At 45.7% G+C, this 17,500-nt stretch overlaps 1 protein-coding gene across 1 annotated transcript in view; it reads left to right on the top strand.

Annotated features, from left to right (window-relative positions):
* Positions 1 to 17,500, top strand: part of LOC139367895 (mitochondrial calcium uniporter) — a 129,173-nt gene that overhangs the window by 75,572 nt on the left and 36,101 nt on the right. The window contains exon 2 of the mRNA XM_071106265.1: positions 7,018 to 7,116. Within this exon, the coding sequence (XP_070962366.1) occupies positions 7,018 to 7,116 (99 nt within the window). The remainder of the gene's footprint in view (positions 1 to 7,017; positions 7,117 to 17,500) is intronic.

The raw sequence follows: 17,500 nt of genomic DNA on the forward strand, positions 1-17,500 counted from the left end.
CTCTGTCTCTCTCTCTCTGTCTCTCTCTCTCTCTTGCTCTGTCTCACTCAGATTGTAACTGCATAAAAAGGGCTATGTCATTGCTGCTGCCGTTTGATAAGGGAGACTCAAACTAACTGCCATTACTCCCTCACTGTCTCCCCTCTCCTTGCTAGTTTTAATTATGAGTCAAACAGTCCATAGAGAACTAGTCTAATCGGGGAAATCTCTTCTGGAGTTCCCATTACATTTCTTGTCTCATATTGTCTCTAGTGAGTTAATATTGCTGCAAGAATACATTCTTGTTGATTTGAGACCATGAGCCAGTAACAGAGACCTTATATGGTCTCAGTTATAACCCATTGGTCACAGACGTCAATTCAATGTCATTCCACGTTAGGTCTAGATATGGGTGGTATCCAGATTTCATCTCCTCATACCGGCCTTCTCTCACACCGGGATTTACGGTATTACCGGCGCAGTACACAATGTGTCGCCAGAAACGCTAAATAGGGCACTGGGCCGTCTATTACCAAAATGCTAACAAAATTAGCACAAATAATAGCGATTTTTCCGTGGAGGCTGCTAGCTAAATAGGCTAACAAGCGAAAAACTAAAACTAATTGTAATGTCGGGCAGTCCAGCTCATGTCGTTTTTGGTGAGTTTACAAGTGAACGTGAACGAGAAAAATGAAGAACATTTTAATGCATGCTTGTCTGAAGGAAGAACAGAACTGGCTCTGGAGCAGCATGTCTACCCGCTGTATCTGTGTGGAGTCGCTAGGGCAACGGGCCTGCTCTGCTCTGCTCAGAGAAGATAGGGGCAGATCAGACGGACCAGAACTGAGAGGAGATAAAAGCCATGGAAATCAAGATAGTAGTGGCAGCTGTACCAGAACTCATCCAAAGGGCTTTGACTTCTCAAACACAGCAGAAAAACCACACAATGAGATATCCCGTGACCTTTACTCATTCAGCCACTTACTTAGATAACTACCTAGTTAAATGTAAGGGTCGTGATAAAACACAGGATTGTGTGTTTTTCCACACAGGAAAAAAATTACTCATAAGAAATATATTTCTACGTTTTGTAAACACAGATCTAAAATGGGTCTTATTGTAGTTTCTGCTCAGCAGCTAACTCATTTTGCACTCTGCTGTCTGCTGATAGAAAGTCCATTCTTGAATTCTCATCAGACTACTGACGTGGAGCTACTGTTCTCCATCATTCTATCAGCAGACAGCACTCTGACTGATGTGGAGCTACTGTTCTCCATCATTCTATCAGCAGACAGCACTCTGACTGATGTGGAGCTACTTTCCCCTCAGTATAGCCAGCCTGACTTTTTTCCCCTGGCTAAAATACAAGATGAACTTTAAGTAAAACCTTATAAAATGTAGCTTGGTCACAGAAGTATGATGGCCATGCATCGTCTTTTGCAACAAACAAAAAAAAGACCTAAATATGTTCCACGGATGTATTTTCTGTGAACGATTTGTGTTTTTTGAGTTCCTTTTCGGTCAGATTATAACTTTTATTTTATTAACATTTAAATGCATTTTGTATTATGTGGGTTGAATGCTGTAACAACACAGACTCTACCATCATGGGACTTGATTGTTTTAGACTGTCCAATACTGCTGATCACTTATTGACCATAATTTATTCACTTTACTTTAATAACATATTTCGGTTGTTGTTGTTTATTACATTTATTTCAGGCCTTTTTTTGATGACATTATTATTTCATTCCAAGTCATCATCTCATCTCTATAGAGCTGCCGTCTGACAAAAATCACTACTTTAAGTAGTTCTTCAAAGTAAAGAAGGCGTACTTTTAGGACTGCTGAGTACCAACTACGACTTAGATCATGTATTTTCAGATAGATACTGTAGCTTGTGAAGAAACTGCTCTCTCTCTCTCTCTCTCTCTCTCTCTCTCTCTCTCTATCTCTATCTCTATCTCTATCTCTATCTCTCTCTCTCTCTCTCTCTCTCTCTCTCTCTCTCTCTCTCTCTCTCTCTCTCTCTCTCTCTCTCTCTCTCTCTCTCTCTCTCTCTCTCTCTCTCTCACTCTCTCTCTCTTTATTGCACATTCTTCTGTCTCCTTTATGTAGCAGGTGTAAAAGAAACACAGATTGGCGAAGTAGGTGCGCAATGGATTATGGTCATTGTAGTTTATTATCATGTTTTCTGTGCTAAAGTATGTTGTATGTTGTTATCTCTAGAGAAAGTGCATTGCAATGTGCACATTTGAGCTCACAGGAAGAAATAAGAACCTAAGTTGGTCAATTAGTTATTTTAAACTCATTTTGGTTCATGTTCAGCACTATTGTGGTCACGTCCTCAAACAAGCTTGTTGTTTTGATCTAGTGTGGGATTCTTATTTATTTATTAAGGAACGTTCCATGACACCACTTTAACCTATGGGACGGACTACTCTGATCTTAAAGTGATAGTCCACGTTTACCTATGGGACAATTAGTCCTTAAACTGGAAGTATTTTCATCTAGTTTGAAGATGTTCCTATCACTGCTAAGATGATTTTGTAACCAATAGATGTTGAAGAGACAGGAAGACTCTGTGGTAGTGGAGGCTCATATAGATATTGAAGAGACTCTGTGGTAGTGGAGGCTCATATAGATGAGTGTGTTTTGCTCAGTCAGAAAGGTTCGAGTCGGGGTGTTGTTGGGTGTCCGACAAAGAGCCGCAGGTCTGGGAGCAGGGCAATATTGGAGTTTTTCTTGTGGATTTTGACAGCAAGGCAATTTAACCCATATTTGAAAGACAGCTCTCCGGACCTCGGTGAAGACTGAATGTTGCCCCCGGGCAAAATGAGTTTGATACCCCAAGGGGTGGTCAGAGCAGGACCGGAGTGTTAGTTCAGAGGGCTCGGTTTGTCCCTGTTGTGTCTGTAAGTGGAGTCTAATAACTGCCATCAAAGTTGAGTGGCTATGTGGGGTGGTCAGAAGTGCCCTGTCGTTAGGGCGATAGTGGCCTCGGCGACAAACTGTTGTGGCCTCTTGGGCCTGTGCACCACTGTTGACATCTAATCTGAAGAGGTGTGTGTGTGTGTGTGTGTGTGTGTGTGTGTGTGTGTGTGTGTGTGTGTGTGTGTGTGTGTGTGTGTGTGTGTGTGTGTGTGTGTGTGTGTTCGTGCTGCTTGCATATTTTCAAACACTCATGATAAAATAAGGTATATATGAAAGATAATGATAAAATAATTCCACTCTGAAACCTTATAATTGTAATAATTTAAATTGATTAGAATCATAAAATTATAATCTGATGTGTGTAGTTTTAGTCGGAATTAGGTTAAACAGACTGTCTGAGCAAGGCGTAGTTTAGGATTTGAGCGCGTGTGTGTGTGTGTACCTAGTAAAATACCGAAGAACAATTAAAACTGTGTTTGGACCGTCCTGGCTGGGCCTCTGAGGAATTTATGAGGGCATAGGGAGTACTTCTCAAGGTCTCCCTAATCTCAGAGGAATGGACCTGTCGGCTGGGTAGTGATACACAGTGGTGAGAACTATGGAGAAGGATAAAACTCACCTACTGTTTGTGTGGAAGTATGTTTTTGTATTCTTGACTCTAGAACGTTCTCTGAGTAAACTGTACTATCGTTTTTGCATAAACTGAGTCTTTGACTAATTATTATTATTAAACCCGTGGTCTTACAGATCTCGGGGATTGGTCAGAGTTATTGATTGATTGTTATTTTCATTGGAATTGAAAATTCTCGTGACAACTCCTTCCCCCTTTACGGTGTTAGGTGATATGTTCTCTCCCTCTCTCTCTACCCCCCCTCTCTTTCTCCCTCCCACCTCTCTCTTTCCCTCCCACCTCTCTCTTTCCCTCCCACCTCTCTCTCTCCCTCCTTCCCCCCCTCTCTCTTCCCCCTCTCTCTCTCTTTCCCCCCTCTCTCTCTCTTTCCCCCTCTCTCTCTCTTTCCCCCCTCTCGCTCTCTTTCCCCCCTCTCGCTCTCTTTCCCCCCTCTCTCTCTCTTTCCCCCCTCTCTCTCTCTTTCCCCCCTCTCTCTCTCTTTCCCCCCTCTCTCTCTCTTTCCCCCCTCTCTCTCTCTTTCCCCCTCTCTCTCTCTTTCCCCCCTCTCTCTCTCCCTCCCACTCTCTCTCTTTCCCCCCTCTCTCTCTCCCTCCCCCTCTCTCTTTCCCTCCCCCCTCTCTATTTCCCTCCCCCTCTCTCTTTCCCTCCCACCTCTCTCTTTCCCTCCCACCTCTCTCTTTCCCTCCCACCTCTCTCTTTCCCTCCCACCTCTCTCTTTCCCTCCCACCTCACTCTTTCCCTCCTTCCCCCTCTCTCTCCCTCCTTCCCCCCCTCACTCTCTTTCCCCCCTCTCTCTCTCTCTCCCCCCTTCTCTCTCTTTTGCCCCTCTTTCTCTCTCTTTTAGCCCTCTCGCTCTCTCTCTCCTCCCCCCTCTCTCTCTGGTGTGATGTACAGTACTTAGCCTCAGTGTGATATTGGATGACTGACTGACTGACTGACTGACTGACTGACTGACTGATTGGTAAACTGACTGACTGACTGACTGACTGGTAAACTGACTGACTGACTGACTGACTGACTGACTGACTGACTGACTGACTGACCGGTAAACTGACCGGTAAACAGACTGACTGACTGGTAAACAGACTGACTGACTGGTAAACAGACTGACTGACTGGTAAACTGACTGACTGACTGGTAAACTGACTGACTGACTGGTAAACTGACTGACTGACTGGTAAACTGACTGACTGACTGACTGACTGACTGGTAAACAGACTGACTGACTGGTAAACAGACTGACTGACTGGTAAACAGACTGACTGACTGGTAAACTGACTGACTGACAGACTGACTGACTGGTTGACCGGTAAACTGACTGACTGACTGATTAATCAGTTGACTGGTAAACAGACTGACTGACTGGTTGACCGGTAAACTGACTGACTGACTGACTGACTGGTAAACAGACTGACTGACTGGTTGACCGGTAAACTGACTGACTGACTGACTGACTGACTGGTAAACTGACTGACTGACTGACTGGTTAACCAGTTGACTGGTTGACTGACCCAAAATGTTTGACCCAAGTTAAACAATTTAAAGGCAATGCTACTAAATACTAATTGAGTGTATGTAAACTTCTGACCCACTGGGAATGTGATGAAAGAAATAAAAGTTGAAATCAATAATTCTCTCTACTATTATTCTGACATTTCACATTCTTAAAATCAGGTGGTGATCCTAACTGACCTAAGACAGGGAATTTTTATTAGGATTGAATGTCAGGAATTGTGAAAAACGGAGTTTAAATATATTTGACTAAGGTGTATTTAAACTTCCAATTTCAACTGTAGATAGATCAGTAGATTGATAGATCAGTAGATTGATAGATCAGTCGATTGATAGATCAGTAGATTGATAGATCAGTCGATTGATAGATCAGTCGATTGATAGATCAGTCGATTGATAGAATGATCCATAGATAGATAGATAGATAGATAGATAGATAGATAGATAGATAGATAGATAGATAGATAGATAGATAGATAGATAGATAGATAGATAGATAGATAGATAGATAGATAGATAGATAGATAGATAGATAGATAGATCGGTAGATAGATAGATAGATAGATCGGTAGATAGATAGATAGATAGATCGGTAGATAGATAGATAGATCGGTAGATAGATAGATAGATTGGTAGATAGATAGATAGATCGGTAGATGGATTGATCGGTAGATGGATTGATCGGTAGATAGATGGATAGATCAATAGATAGATCAGTAGATCGGTAGATCAGCAGATAGATAGATCAGTAGATCAGCAGATAGATAGATCAGTAGATCAGCAGATAGATAGATCGGTAGATCAGCAGATAGATAGATTGGTAGATCAGCAGATAGATAGATCGGTAGATCAGCAGATAGATAGATGGATCAGTATATAGATCAATAGATGGATCAGTATATAGATAGATCAGTAGATGGATCAGTATATAGATAGATAGATCAGTAGATGGATCAGTAGATAGATAGATAGTAAACGTTACTAATCCTGTCCTGGATTGCTGCAGGCTCAAACGCTCTTTCATCATTGAGTGACAGCTGTGTGTGTGTGTGTGTGTGTTCATCGCCTCGATCCCTTCCCTCGTCCCTGCTCTACAGAGGGAGTTGCTCTGTTGATACATTTTTACACACAACTTCTACCCATGACCTGATAGTTGGTTTTAAAATGGGAAGTGGTTTTAAAACGGGGTTGTCTGCTCATTGAAATGACTGCTTTACAGTAGATACAGCTCTTATATACTTCAGCTCTTCTCTCCTATGTAGAATAGAACAGCCTACCACCACTTATGTCTGACATCGTGACACACACTTCCTGTGTGGGAATCAGTTTAACATCAAGTGTAGTTCTCTGAATGTGTCTGTTTTTTAATGTTGTGGGTTTTGATATTTGCATCGAATATGTTTATATCTTTAGAAGGATGTAAATATTTGTTGGAGGCATTCTGGGACATAGTCAGTCAGGAGCAGAGGAGAAAATATACCTAAAAAAAATATATATATTTTTTCTTTGATATTCGAATGGTTATTAAGGTGACCGCGGTCATTTGGCTGGCGAATTATCGTCAACAAAATTTCGTGACCATCACTGCCCTAAGCGCCACCACTAACCTGGGGGGGCAGGAGGTGGGGGGTTGGGAAGCTCTTATGGTTTGGTTTTACCCACTTCGTCCTCTTCATCCCTGGGTGGGACAGACACACTGTTCTGACGGGTTCTGTCAGTGTTCTGAAGGGTTCTGTCAGTGTTCTGACGGGTTCTGTCACTGTTCTGACGGCTGGTTCTGTCAGTGTTCTAACAGTTCTGTCAGTGTTCTGACGGTGGGTTCTGTCAGTGTTCTGACGGTGGGTTCGGTCAGTGTTCTGACGGTGGGTTTGGTCAGTGTTCTGACGGTGGGTTCTGTCAGTGTTCTGACGGCTGGTTCTGTCACGGTCCTGACTGTTGTTCTCTCCTCTCCCCTCCATCAGGACCAGCCTGTCAGGAGAGCACATGGCCTGCGGTCAGCCTCCCGCTCTGCACTGTTCGCCCAGCCTCCCACCAGCCTCTCAACCGCCCTCTCAACCCAGGTTAGTAGTACTGCTGGGTGTGTGTGTGTGTGTGTGTGTTTCGGTGTGTGTGTGTGTGTGTGTCTCCCATGCCGTGTCTGCTGTTCAGTGGTATTGTATTGTCTGGGTGTGTTTCTATGGCTGATGGAATGTGTCTAATCTACTGTGTGAAAGAGAGAGAATCTTACGGACTCTCATCTAATTCTGAGTGGATTAGAGTCCGAATGGAGAGGCCTCACTAGCTGGGATGTCTCTCTGAGGACATCATCCATCTCTAGGCCTCTTCAGCCTCCATTAGAGTCAGAATGGAGAGGCCTCACTAGCTGGGATGTCTCTCTGAGGACATCATCCATCTCTAGGCCTCTTCAGCCTCCATTAGAGTCAGAATGGAGAGGCCTCGCTAGCTGGGATGTCTCTCTGAGGACATCATCCATCTCTAGGCCTCTTCAGCCTCCATTAGAGTCAGAATGGAGAGGCCTCGCTAGCTGGGATGTCTCTCTGAAGACATCATCCATCTCTAGGCCTCTTCAGCCTCCATTAGAGTCAGAATGGAGAGGCCTCGCTAGCTGGGATGTCTCTCTGAGGACATCATCCATCTCTAGGCCTCTTCAGCCTCCATTAGAGTCAGAATGGAGAGGCCTCGCTAGCTGGGATGTCTCTCTGAAGACATCATCCATCTCTAGGCCTCTTCAGCCTCCATTAGAGTCAGAATGGAGAGGCCTCGCTAGCTGGGATGTCTCTCTGAAGACATCATCCATCTCTAGGCCTCTTCAGCCTCCATTAGAGTCAGAATGGAGAGGCCTCGCTAGCTGGGATGTCTCTCTGAGGACATCATCCATCTCTAGGCCTCTTCAGCCTCCATTAGAGTCAGAATGGAGAGGCCTCGCTAGCTGGGATGTCTCTCTGAAGACATCATCCATCTCTAGGCCTCTTCAGCCTCCATTAGAGTCAGAATGGAGAGGCCTCGCTAGCTGGGATGTCTCCCTGAAGACATCATCCATCTCTAGGCCTCTTCAGCCTCCATTAGAGTCAGAATGGAGAGTCCTCGCTAGCTGGGATGTCTCTCTGAAGACATCATCCATCTCTAGGCCTCTTCAGCCTCCATTAGAGTCAGAATGGAGAGGCCTCGCTAGCTGGGATGTCTCCCTGAAGACATCATCCATCTCTAGGCCTCTTCAGCCTCCATTAGAGTCAGAATGGAGAGGCCTCGCTAGCTGGGATGTCTCCCTGAAGACATCATCCATCTCTAGGCCTCTTCAGCCTCCATTAGAGTCAGAATGGAGAGGCCTCGCTAGCTGGGATGTCTCCCTGAAGACATCATCCATCTCTAGGCCTCTTCAGCCTCCATTAGAGTCAGAATGGAGAGGCCTCGCTAGCTGGGATGTCTCTCTGAAGACATCATCCATCTCTAGGCCTCTTCAGCCTCCATTAGAGTCAGAATGGAGAGGCCTCGCTAGCTGGGATGTCTCTCTGAAGACATCATCCATCTCTAGGCCTCTTCAGCCTCCATTAGAGTCAGAATGGAGAGGCCTCGCTAGCTGGGATGTCTCCCTGAGGACATCATCCATCTCTAGGCCTCCACCGCAAACTGCAGATGTTATAGTTCTGCTCCTTTGGAAGTGTGTGTGTGTGTGTGTGTGTGTGTGTGTGTGTGTGTGTGTGTGTGTGTGTGTGTGTGTGTGTGTGTGTGTGTGTGTGTAATTGGACGGGGCCATAGAGATTACATTCTCATCACTAGGAGTTGATCTGGAACAGCTACAGCAGACTGACTACAGCAGACTGACTACAGCAGACTGACTACAGCAGACTAACTACAGCAGACTGACTACAGCAGATAGATGGAATATCCTGGCTAGATACAGTATACAGCACCTACCTGACTGCTGACTACAGTAGACTAACTACAGTAGACTAACTACAGCAGATAGATGGAATATCCTGGCTAGATACAGTATACAGCACCTACCTGACTGCTGACTACAGTAGACTAACTACAGCAGACTGACTACAGTAGACTAACTACAGCATACTAACTACAGTAGACTGACTACAGTAGACTGACTACAGCAGACTAACTACAGCAGATAGATGGAATATCCTGGATAGATACAGTATACAGCACCTACCTGACTGCTGACTACAGTAGACTAACTACAGTAGACTGACTACAGTAGACTGACTACAGCAGACTAACTACAGTAGACTAACTACAGCAGATAGATGGAATATCCTGGATAGATACAGTATACAGCACCTACCTGACTGCTGACTACAGTAGACTGACTACAGTAGACTGACTACAGCAGACTAACTACAGTAGACTAACTACAGCAGATAGATGGAATATCCTGGATAGATACAGTATACAGCACCTACCTGACTGCTGACTACAGTAGACTGACTACAGTAGACTGACTACAGCAGACTGACTACAGCAGACTAACTACAGCAGATAGATGGAATATCCTGGATAGATACAGTATACAGCACCTACCTGACTGCTGACTACAGTAGACTGACTACAGTAGACTGACTACAGCAGACTAACTACAGTAGACTAACTACAGCAGATAGATGGAATATCCTGGATAGATACAGTATACAGCACCTACCTGACTGCTGACTACAGTAGACTGACTACAGTAGACTAACTACAGCAGATAGATGGAATATCCTGGATAGATACAGTATACAGCACCTACCTGACTGCTGACTACAGTAGACTGACTACAGTAGACTGACTACAGTAGACTGACTACAGTAGACTAACTACAGCAGATAGATGGAATATCCTGGCTAGATACAGTATACAGCACCTACCTGACTGCTGACTACAGTAGACTAACTACAGTAGACTGACTACAGCAGACTAACTACAGCAGATAGATGGAATATCCTGGCTAGATACAGTATACAGCACCTACCTGACTGCTGACTACAGTAGACTAACTACAGTAGACTAACTACAGCAGATAGATGGAATATCCTGGCTAGATACAGTATACAGCACCTACCTGACTGCTGACTACAGTAGACTAACTACAGTAGACTAACTACAGTAGATAGATGGAATATCCTGGATAGATACAGTATACAGCACCTACCTGACTGCTGACTACAGCAGACTGACTACAGTAGACTAACTACAGCAGACTAACTACAGTAGACTAACTACAGCAGATAGATGGAATATCCTGGCTAGATACAGTATACAGCACCTACCTGACTGCTGACTACAGTAGACTGACTACAGTAGACTGACTACAGCAGATAGATGGAATATCCTGGCTAGATACAGTATACAGCACCTACCTGACTGCTGACTACAGTAGACTAACTACAGTAGACTAACTACAGCAGATAGATGGAATATCCTGGCTAGATACAGTATACAGCACCTACCTGACTGCTGACTACAGTAGACTAACTACAGTAGACTAACTACAGCAGATAGATGGAATATCCTGGATAGATACAGTATACAGCACCTACCTGACTGCTGACTACAGTAGACTAACTACAGTAGACTGACTACAGTAGACTAACTACAGTAGACTAACTACAGCAGACTAACTACAGCAGATAGATGGAATATCCTGGCTAGATACAGTATACAGCACCTACCTGACTGCTGACTACAGTAGACTAACTACAGCAGACTAACTACAGTAGACTAACTACAGTAGACTAACTACAGTAGACTAACTACAGTAGACTGACTACAGCAGACTGACTACAGCAGACTAACTACAGTAGACTGACTACAGTAGACTGACTACAGTAGACTAACTACAGCAGATAGATGGAATATCCTGGCTAGATACAGTATACAGCACCTACCTGACTGCTGACTACAGTAGACTGACTACAGTAGACTGACTACAGCAGATAGATGGAATATCCTGGCTAGATACAGTATACAGCACCTACCTGACTGCTGACTACAGTAGACTAACTACAGTAGACTAACTACAGCAGATAGATGGAATATCCTGGCTAGATAGAGTATACAGCACCTACCTGACTGCTGACTACAGTAGACTAACTACAGTAGACTAACTACAGCAGATAGATGGAATATCCTGGCTAGATACAGTATACAGCACCTACCTGACTGCTGACTACAGCAGACTGACTACAGTAGACTAACTACAGTAGACTAACTACAGCAGACTAACTACAGCAGATAGATGGAATATCCTGGCTAGATACAGTATACAGCACCTACCTGACTGCTGACTACAGCTTCCTTCTGGACAACAAGACATAATAAAAGATAAGAATACCAACAGAAAGTCAATGTCTCAGTAGAATATAATAAACATTTTAGCATCAGTGTAAAACAGGAAGGCACATTTTATAGTCCAATATTTACCCGTGTTTTGGGGAAAGGGGGAATAAATTGGGCAGTATTTTAAAACCGTAAAAGAGTCTGGTAGCGTCAGTTGTGCTGCGTGGGGCTGCCGTTCAATAGTAGGAGTTATTTTGTACACAGTCGGTGTGGGTGGATGTGGGTGGATGTGTCTGTGTGGGTGGATGTGTCTGTGTGGGTGGATGTGTGTGGGTGAATGTGGGTGTGTCTGTGTGGGTGGGTGGGTGTGTCTGTGTGGATGGATGTGTCTGTGTGTGGGTGGATATGGGTGGATGTGTCTGTGTGTGGATGTGGATGTGTCTGTGTGTGGGTGGATGTGTCTGTGTGTGGTTGAATGTGTCTGTGTGTGGGTGGATGTGTCTGTGTGTGGGTGAATGTGGATGTGTCTGTGTGTGGGTGGATGTGGCTGTGTGTGGGTGAGTGTGTCTGTGTGTGGGTGAATGTGTGTGGGTGAATGTGTCTGTGTGTGGGTGGATGGATGTGTGTGTGGGTGAATGTGTCTGTGTGTGTGTGGATGTGTCTGTGTGTGGATGTGTCTGTGTGTGGGTGGATGTGTGTGGGTGAATGTGAATGTGTCTGTGTGTGGGTGGATGGATGTGTGTGTGGGTGAATGTGTCTGTGTGTGTGTGGATGTGTCTGTGTGTGGATGTGTCTGTGTGTGGGTGGATGTGTGTGGGTGAATGTGAATGTGTCTGTGTGTGGGTGGATGGATGTGTGTGTGGGTGAATGTGTTTGTGTGTGGGTGGATGTGTCTGTGTGTGGGTGAATGTGTCTGTGTGTGAGTGAATGTGTGTGGGTGAATGTGTCTGTGTGTGGGTGGATGTGTCTGTGTGGGTGGATGTGTGTGTTTGTGAATGTGTCTGTGTGTGGGTGGATGTGAATGTGTCTGTGTGTGGGTGGATGGATGTGTGTGTGGGTGAATGTGCCTGTGTGTGGGTGGATGTGTGTGGGTGAATGTGTCTGTGTGTGGGTGAATGTGTGTGGGTGAATGTGTCTGTGTGTGGGTGAATGTGTCTGTGTGTGGGTGAATGTGTCTGTGTGTGTGTGAATGTGTCTGTGTGTGGGTGAATGTGTCTGTGTGTGGGTGAATGTGTCTGTGTGTGGGTGCGTGGGTGGGTGAATGTGTCTGTGTGGGTGGATGTGTCTGTGTGGGTGGATGTGTCTGTGTGGGTGGATGTGTATGTGTGTGGATGAATGTGTCTGTGTGTGGGTGAATGTGTCTGTGTGTGGGTGAATGTGTCTGTGTGTGGGTGAATGTGTCTGTGTGTGGGTGAATGTGTCTGTGTGTGGGTGAATGTGTCTGTGTGTGGGTGAATGTGTCTGTGTGTGGGTGAATGTGTCTGTGTGTGGGTGAATGTGTCTGTGTGGGTGAATGTGTCTGTGTGGGTGAATGTGTCTGTGTGTGGGTGGGTGGATGTGTGTGGGTGGGTGGGTGAATGTGTCTGTGTGTGGGTGAATGTGTCTGTGTGGGTGGATGTGTCTGTGTGGGTGGATGTGTGTGTGGGTGGATGTGTCTGTGTGTGGGTGGGTGGATGTGTGTGGGTGGGTGGATGTGTGTGTGTGGGTGGGTGGGTGGATGTGTCTGTGTGTGTGGATGTGTCTGGGTGGATGTGGATGTGTGTGTGTGTGGGTGGATGTGTGTGTGTGTGGGTGGATGTGTGTGTGTGGGTGGGTGGGTGAATGTGTCTGTGTGTGGGTGAATGTGTCTGTGTGTGGGTGAATGTGTCTGTGTGGGTGAATGTGTCTGTGTGGGTGGATGTGTCTGTGTGGGTGGATGTGTCTGTGTGGGTGGATGTGTCTGTGTGTGGGTGGGTGGATGTGTGTGGGTGGGTGGATGTGTGTGTGTGGGTGGGTGGGTGGATGTGTCTGTGTGTGTGTGGATGTGTCTGGGTGGATGTGGATGTGTGTGTGTGTGTGTGTGTGGGTGGATGTGTGTGTGTGTGGGTGGATGTGTGTGTGTGTGGGTGGATGTGTGTGTTTGTGTGGGTGGATGTGTCTGTGTGGGTGGATGTGTCTGTGTGTGGTTGGATGTGTGGGTGGATGAGTGTGTGGGTGTGTGAGTGCATGTGTTCTAAGATGTGGAGAATCAGAGCAGGCTGTCAGTCCAGTTTGATGCAACCGGTCAGGGAGCTCTCGACGGTGCGGTGGTAGTATTTGCAGAGCAGCCAGCTGCCTTAGAAAGTAGAGGCGCTGTTGCGCCATCTTGACCAGAGTGGTGGTGTTGTTGGTCCGTGTCAAGTCCTCTGTGATGTGGACTCTGAGGAACTTAATACTGCTGACTCTCTCTACTGCAGTACCGTTCATGTGGATCGGAGCGTGTTCCCTCCTCTGCTTCCTGAAGCCATTCATCAGCTTCTTTGTTTTGCTGACGTTGAGCTTGGTGTCCAGACCCAGGGCTCTGAGCGTGGTGTCCAGACCCAGGGCTCTGAGCTTGGTGTCCAGACCCAGGGCTCTTAGCTTGGTGTCCAGACCCAGGGCTCTGAGCTTGGTGTCCAGACCCAGGGCTCTGAGCTTGGTGTCCAGACCCAGGACTCTGAGCTTGGTGTCCAGACCCAGGACTCTGAGCTTGGTGTCCAGACCCAGGACTCTGAGCTTGGTGCCCAGACCCAGGGCTCTGAGCTTGGTGCCCAGACCCAGGGCTCTGAGCTTGGTGTCCAGACCCAGGACTCTGAGCTTGGTGTCCAGACCCAGGACTCTGAGCTTGGCGTCCAGACCCAGGGCTCTGAGCTTGGCGTCCAGACCCAGGGCTCTGAGCTTGGTGACGAGCTTGGAGGGAACTATAGTGTTGAATGATGAACTGTAGTCAGTGTTTGACAGGATGTTGGTATTACCTGGTGTTTGACAGGATGTTGGGACTTCCTGGTGTTTGACAGAATGTTGGGACTTCCTGGTATTATCTGGTGTTTGACAGGATGTTGGGACTTCCTGGTGTTTGACAGAATGTTGGGACTTCCTGGTGTTTGACAGGATGTTGAGATTTCCTGGTGTTTGACAGGATGTTGGGACTTCCTGGTATTATCTGGTGTTTGACAGGATGTTGCCACCTCCTGGTAGGCCAATTGGAGTGTGTTCAGTGTGTGTGTGTGTGTGTGTGTGTGTGTGTGAGAGAGTGTGAGAGTGTGTGTGTGTGAGAAGGAACAGGCCAAAACATTTCCCACTTCTTCATATTATTACAGTAGTGCCCCCTGCTGATTGTAAAGAGGCCCTGTGTGTAACATTAGCCGAGCTGACTGAGTCCCCGAGTCAGATCAGAGCTTCTCATTGGAGCTCTATAGAGGACACATTGAACAGGTTAAAAGGGGTATATATTTTACCAGTGCTGCTCAGCTCTACACACACACACACACACACACACACACACACACACTTGGAAGGAATTAAAATTTGATGAAGAGAAGATGATTTTTGTTCCTTGAGTGCTCTGCTGTGGACAAGTGCATTAGCTAGTAGTCTCTCTTTCCTTGATTTTTGTTGTGTGTGTGTCCACGTGCACGCTTGGAGACCCACAGACACACATACGCTGCTACCTGCCTGATATTCTGATAGAAATGGAAAAGGGAGGCTCCCTGGCTGTGTCTGTCTTGTGTCGCGTGTGTGTGTGTTTTGTCATGTGTATTGGAGTGGGAGATGCTTCCTCAGTTCTGTTTACATGCATCTTTCTATCTCTGAGCGCATCAGCTACTGTGTGTGTGTGTGTGTTCTATCTCAGTACACATTATCTACTGTGTGTGTGTGTGTTCTATCTCGGTACACATTAGTGACATTCGGTCTGTGTTTATTGTTGGGGGATGGTGAGAAACATGAGCTGATGCTATAGGAAGTAGAGTCTCTGTATCGTGACAGGATGTTGGGACTTCCTGGTATTATCTGGTGTTTAACAGGATGTTGGGACTTCCTGATACTATCTGTTGTTTGACAGGATGTTGGGACTTCCTGATACTATCTGGTGTTTGACAGGATGTTGGGACTTCCTGGTATTATCTGTTGTTTGACAGGATGTTGGGACTTCCTGATACTATCTGGTGTTTGACAGGATGTTGGGACTTCCTGATACTATCTGGTGTTTGACAGGATGTTGGGACTTCCTGATACTATCTGGTGTTTGACAGGATGTTGGGACTTCCTAGAGTTTGACAGGATGTTGGGACTTCCTGGTATTATCTGGTGTTTAACAGGATGTTGGGACTTCCTGATATTATCTGGTGTTTGACAGGATGTTGGGACTTCTTGATACTATCTGGTGTTTGACAGGATGTTGGGACTTCCTGATACTATCTGGTGTTTGACAGGATGTTGGGACTTCCTAGAGTTTGACAGGATGTTGGGACTTCCTGGTATTATCTGGTGTTTGACAGGATGTTGGGACTTCTTGATACTATCTGGTGTTTGACAGGATGTTGGGACTTCCTGATACTATCTGGTGTTTGACAGGATGTTGGGACTTCCTGGTGTTTAACAGGATGTTGGGACTTCCTGGTATTATCTGGTGTTTGACAGGATGTTGGGACTTCCTGGTATTATCTGTTGTTTGACAGGATGCTGGGACTTCCTGGTAGTATCTGGTGTTTGGCAGGATGTCAAACATTTTTCATAGTTTTCTGTGAGTATTGAATGTGTCTGGTAAACACATTTCGTTCTGCTGCTTTGAAACTGTCGGCGCCACACCAGATTGAAAAGCACTGGGGCAGATGCTGTCTCGTTATCCGGTGGCTCTGAACAGGTGACAACTTATTTTCTGACAGATATATTCAACTCCTCGTTGGTTTGTCCACTGACCACTGCATTTGGACTCATTACATCATTCTTTCATGATTTTGAGAAAAAAATAGTTGTGGCATTAAAAAAATGGCCGCACTTTTACCTTTGACACGGTGTCAGCCTATAAACCCTGTTCATTACTGCTTGCAGCTATATATTTTTTAAATTGACTTCTCTATGGCATTGTCTGTTTCAGCCAAACTGCAGTACCGAAAGTGCCCTCTAAGCACAGTGGAAAGCCTGCTTCCAGACCGGAACCCTGGTGTGTTTTAGATTAGAGGCAGGGAGGACAAGGGCATGCTAGATATGAGTCAGTACTGGGAGAATGTTTGTATTGCTAGAGCTCTCTCTCTCTCTCCTCCCTTTCTCTGTCTTTCTGTTTCTCTCTTTCTCAGTCCCTGTCTCTCTTCCTCTCTGTCGTCAGGGCGGGAGGTGCAGTAAGAGACTCATGTCATATCTGCGAGGGTGAGACAGCAGAGAAGAGCGAGAGAGAGAGAGGGAGGGAGAGAGGGAGAGAGGGAAAGAGGGAGAGAGGGAGGGAGAGAGGGAGAGAGAGAGAGAGAGAGAGAGAGAGAGAATGGAAAAATAGGCATGGTGTCAGAGGCATCCAGGAAACCGTGTTACAGTAAACTGGACCTCTCGAAAAGGAGATCCTCCCCTTTTTTGGCTTCTTCCTGTCTCTTTCTAGCCCTTCCTTCCTTTCACCATCCTCCATTGTAGCCTAACTACTCCAGCGTAAATCATTTGTAGGTGTGGATGTGCTCAACTGAGGTCTTTCTTGCTGTGTCAGTTTATTTAAAAAATGTTTAACTGCTCATGTTTCTAGAAATATGTGAGCAGTGTCAGCTTTTGCACAAAGACAGAAGAGACACAAGTCGGTAGTGTTCCTATGCAGGCTAGACAACACGGAGGCTCACCGAGGATATTAGAAGGGAAGGGAAAGGAATCTGAGAAATGTAGGGAAGTACCTCAAACCCAGACCTGGGTAAATAGGAACGGCTCTTCTGTGTATGAAGAAACAGTGACCGTTTGTTGAAAAGGAAGCATTTTTCTGGTCCTGTAAACAACCGCAATTTGATGGACTATATATCTAGTAGAGATCAGGAGATATGGAGTATTAAAACATGTTTTTTATTTTTTTTAGCTAAATGCCTAAAACGCTTAATGGAAGAAGAGAAATATTGAAGTGACAAATAAGTGAGCAGGCAGGCAATGAAGTTTGGGTTTCTCCCGGGTGACAATCTGCAGGGCTTGGGAGCGGGGCAGAATTCACAG

The sequence above is a fragment of the Oncorhynchus clarkii genome, chromosome 16 (genome assembly GCF_045791955.1).
Source record: "Oncorhynchus clarkii lewisi isolate Uvic-CL-2024 chromosome 16, UVic_Ocla_1.0, whole genome shotgun sequence".
Taxonomy (NCBI): domain Eukaryota; kingdom Metazoa; phylum Chordata; class Actinopteri; order Salmoniformes; family Salmonidae; genus Oncorhynchus; species Oncorhynchus clarkii.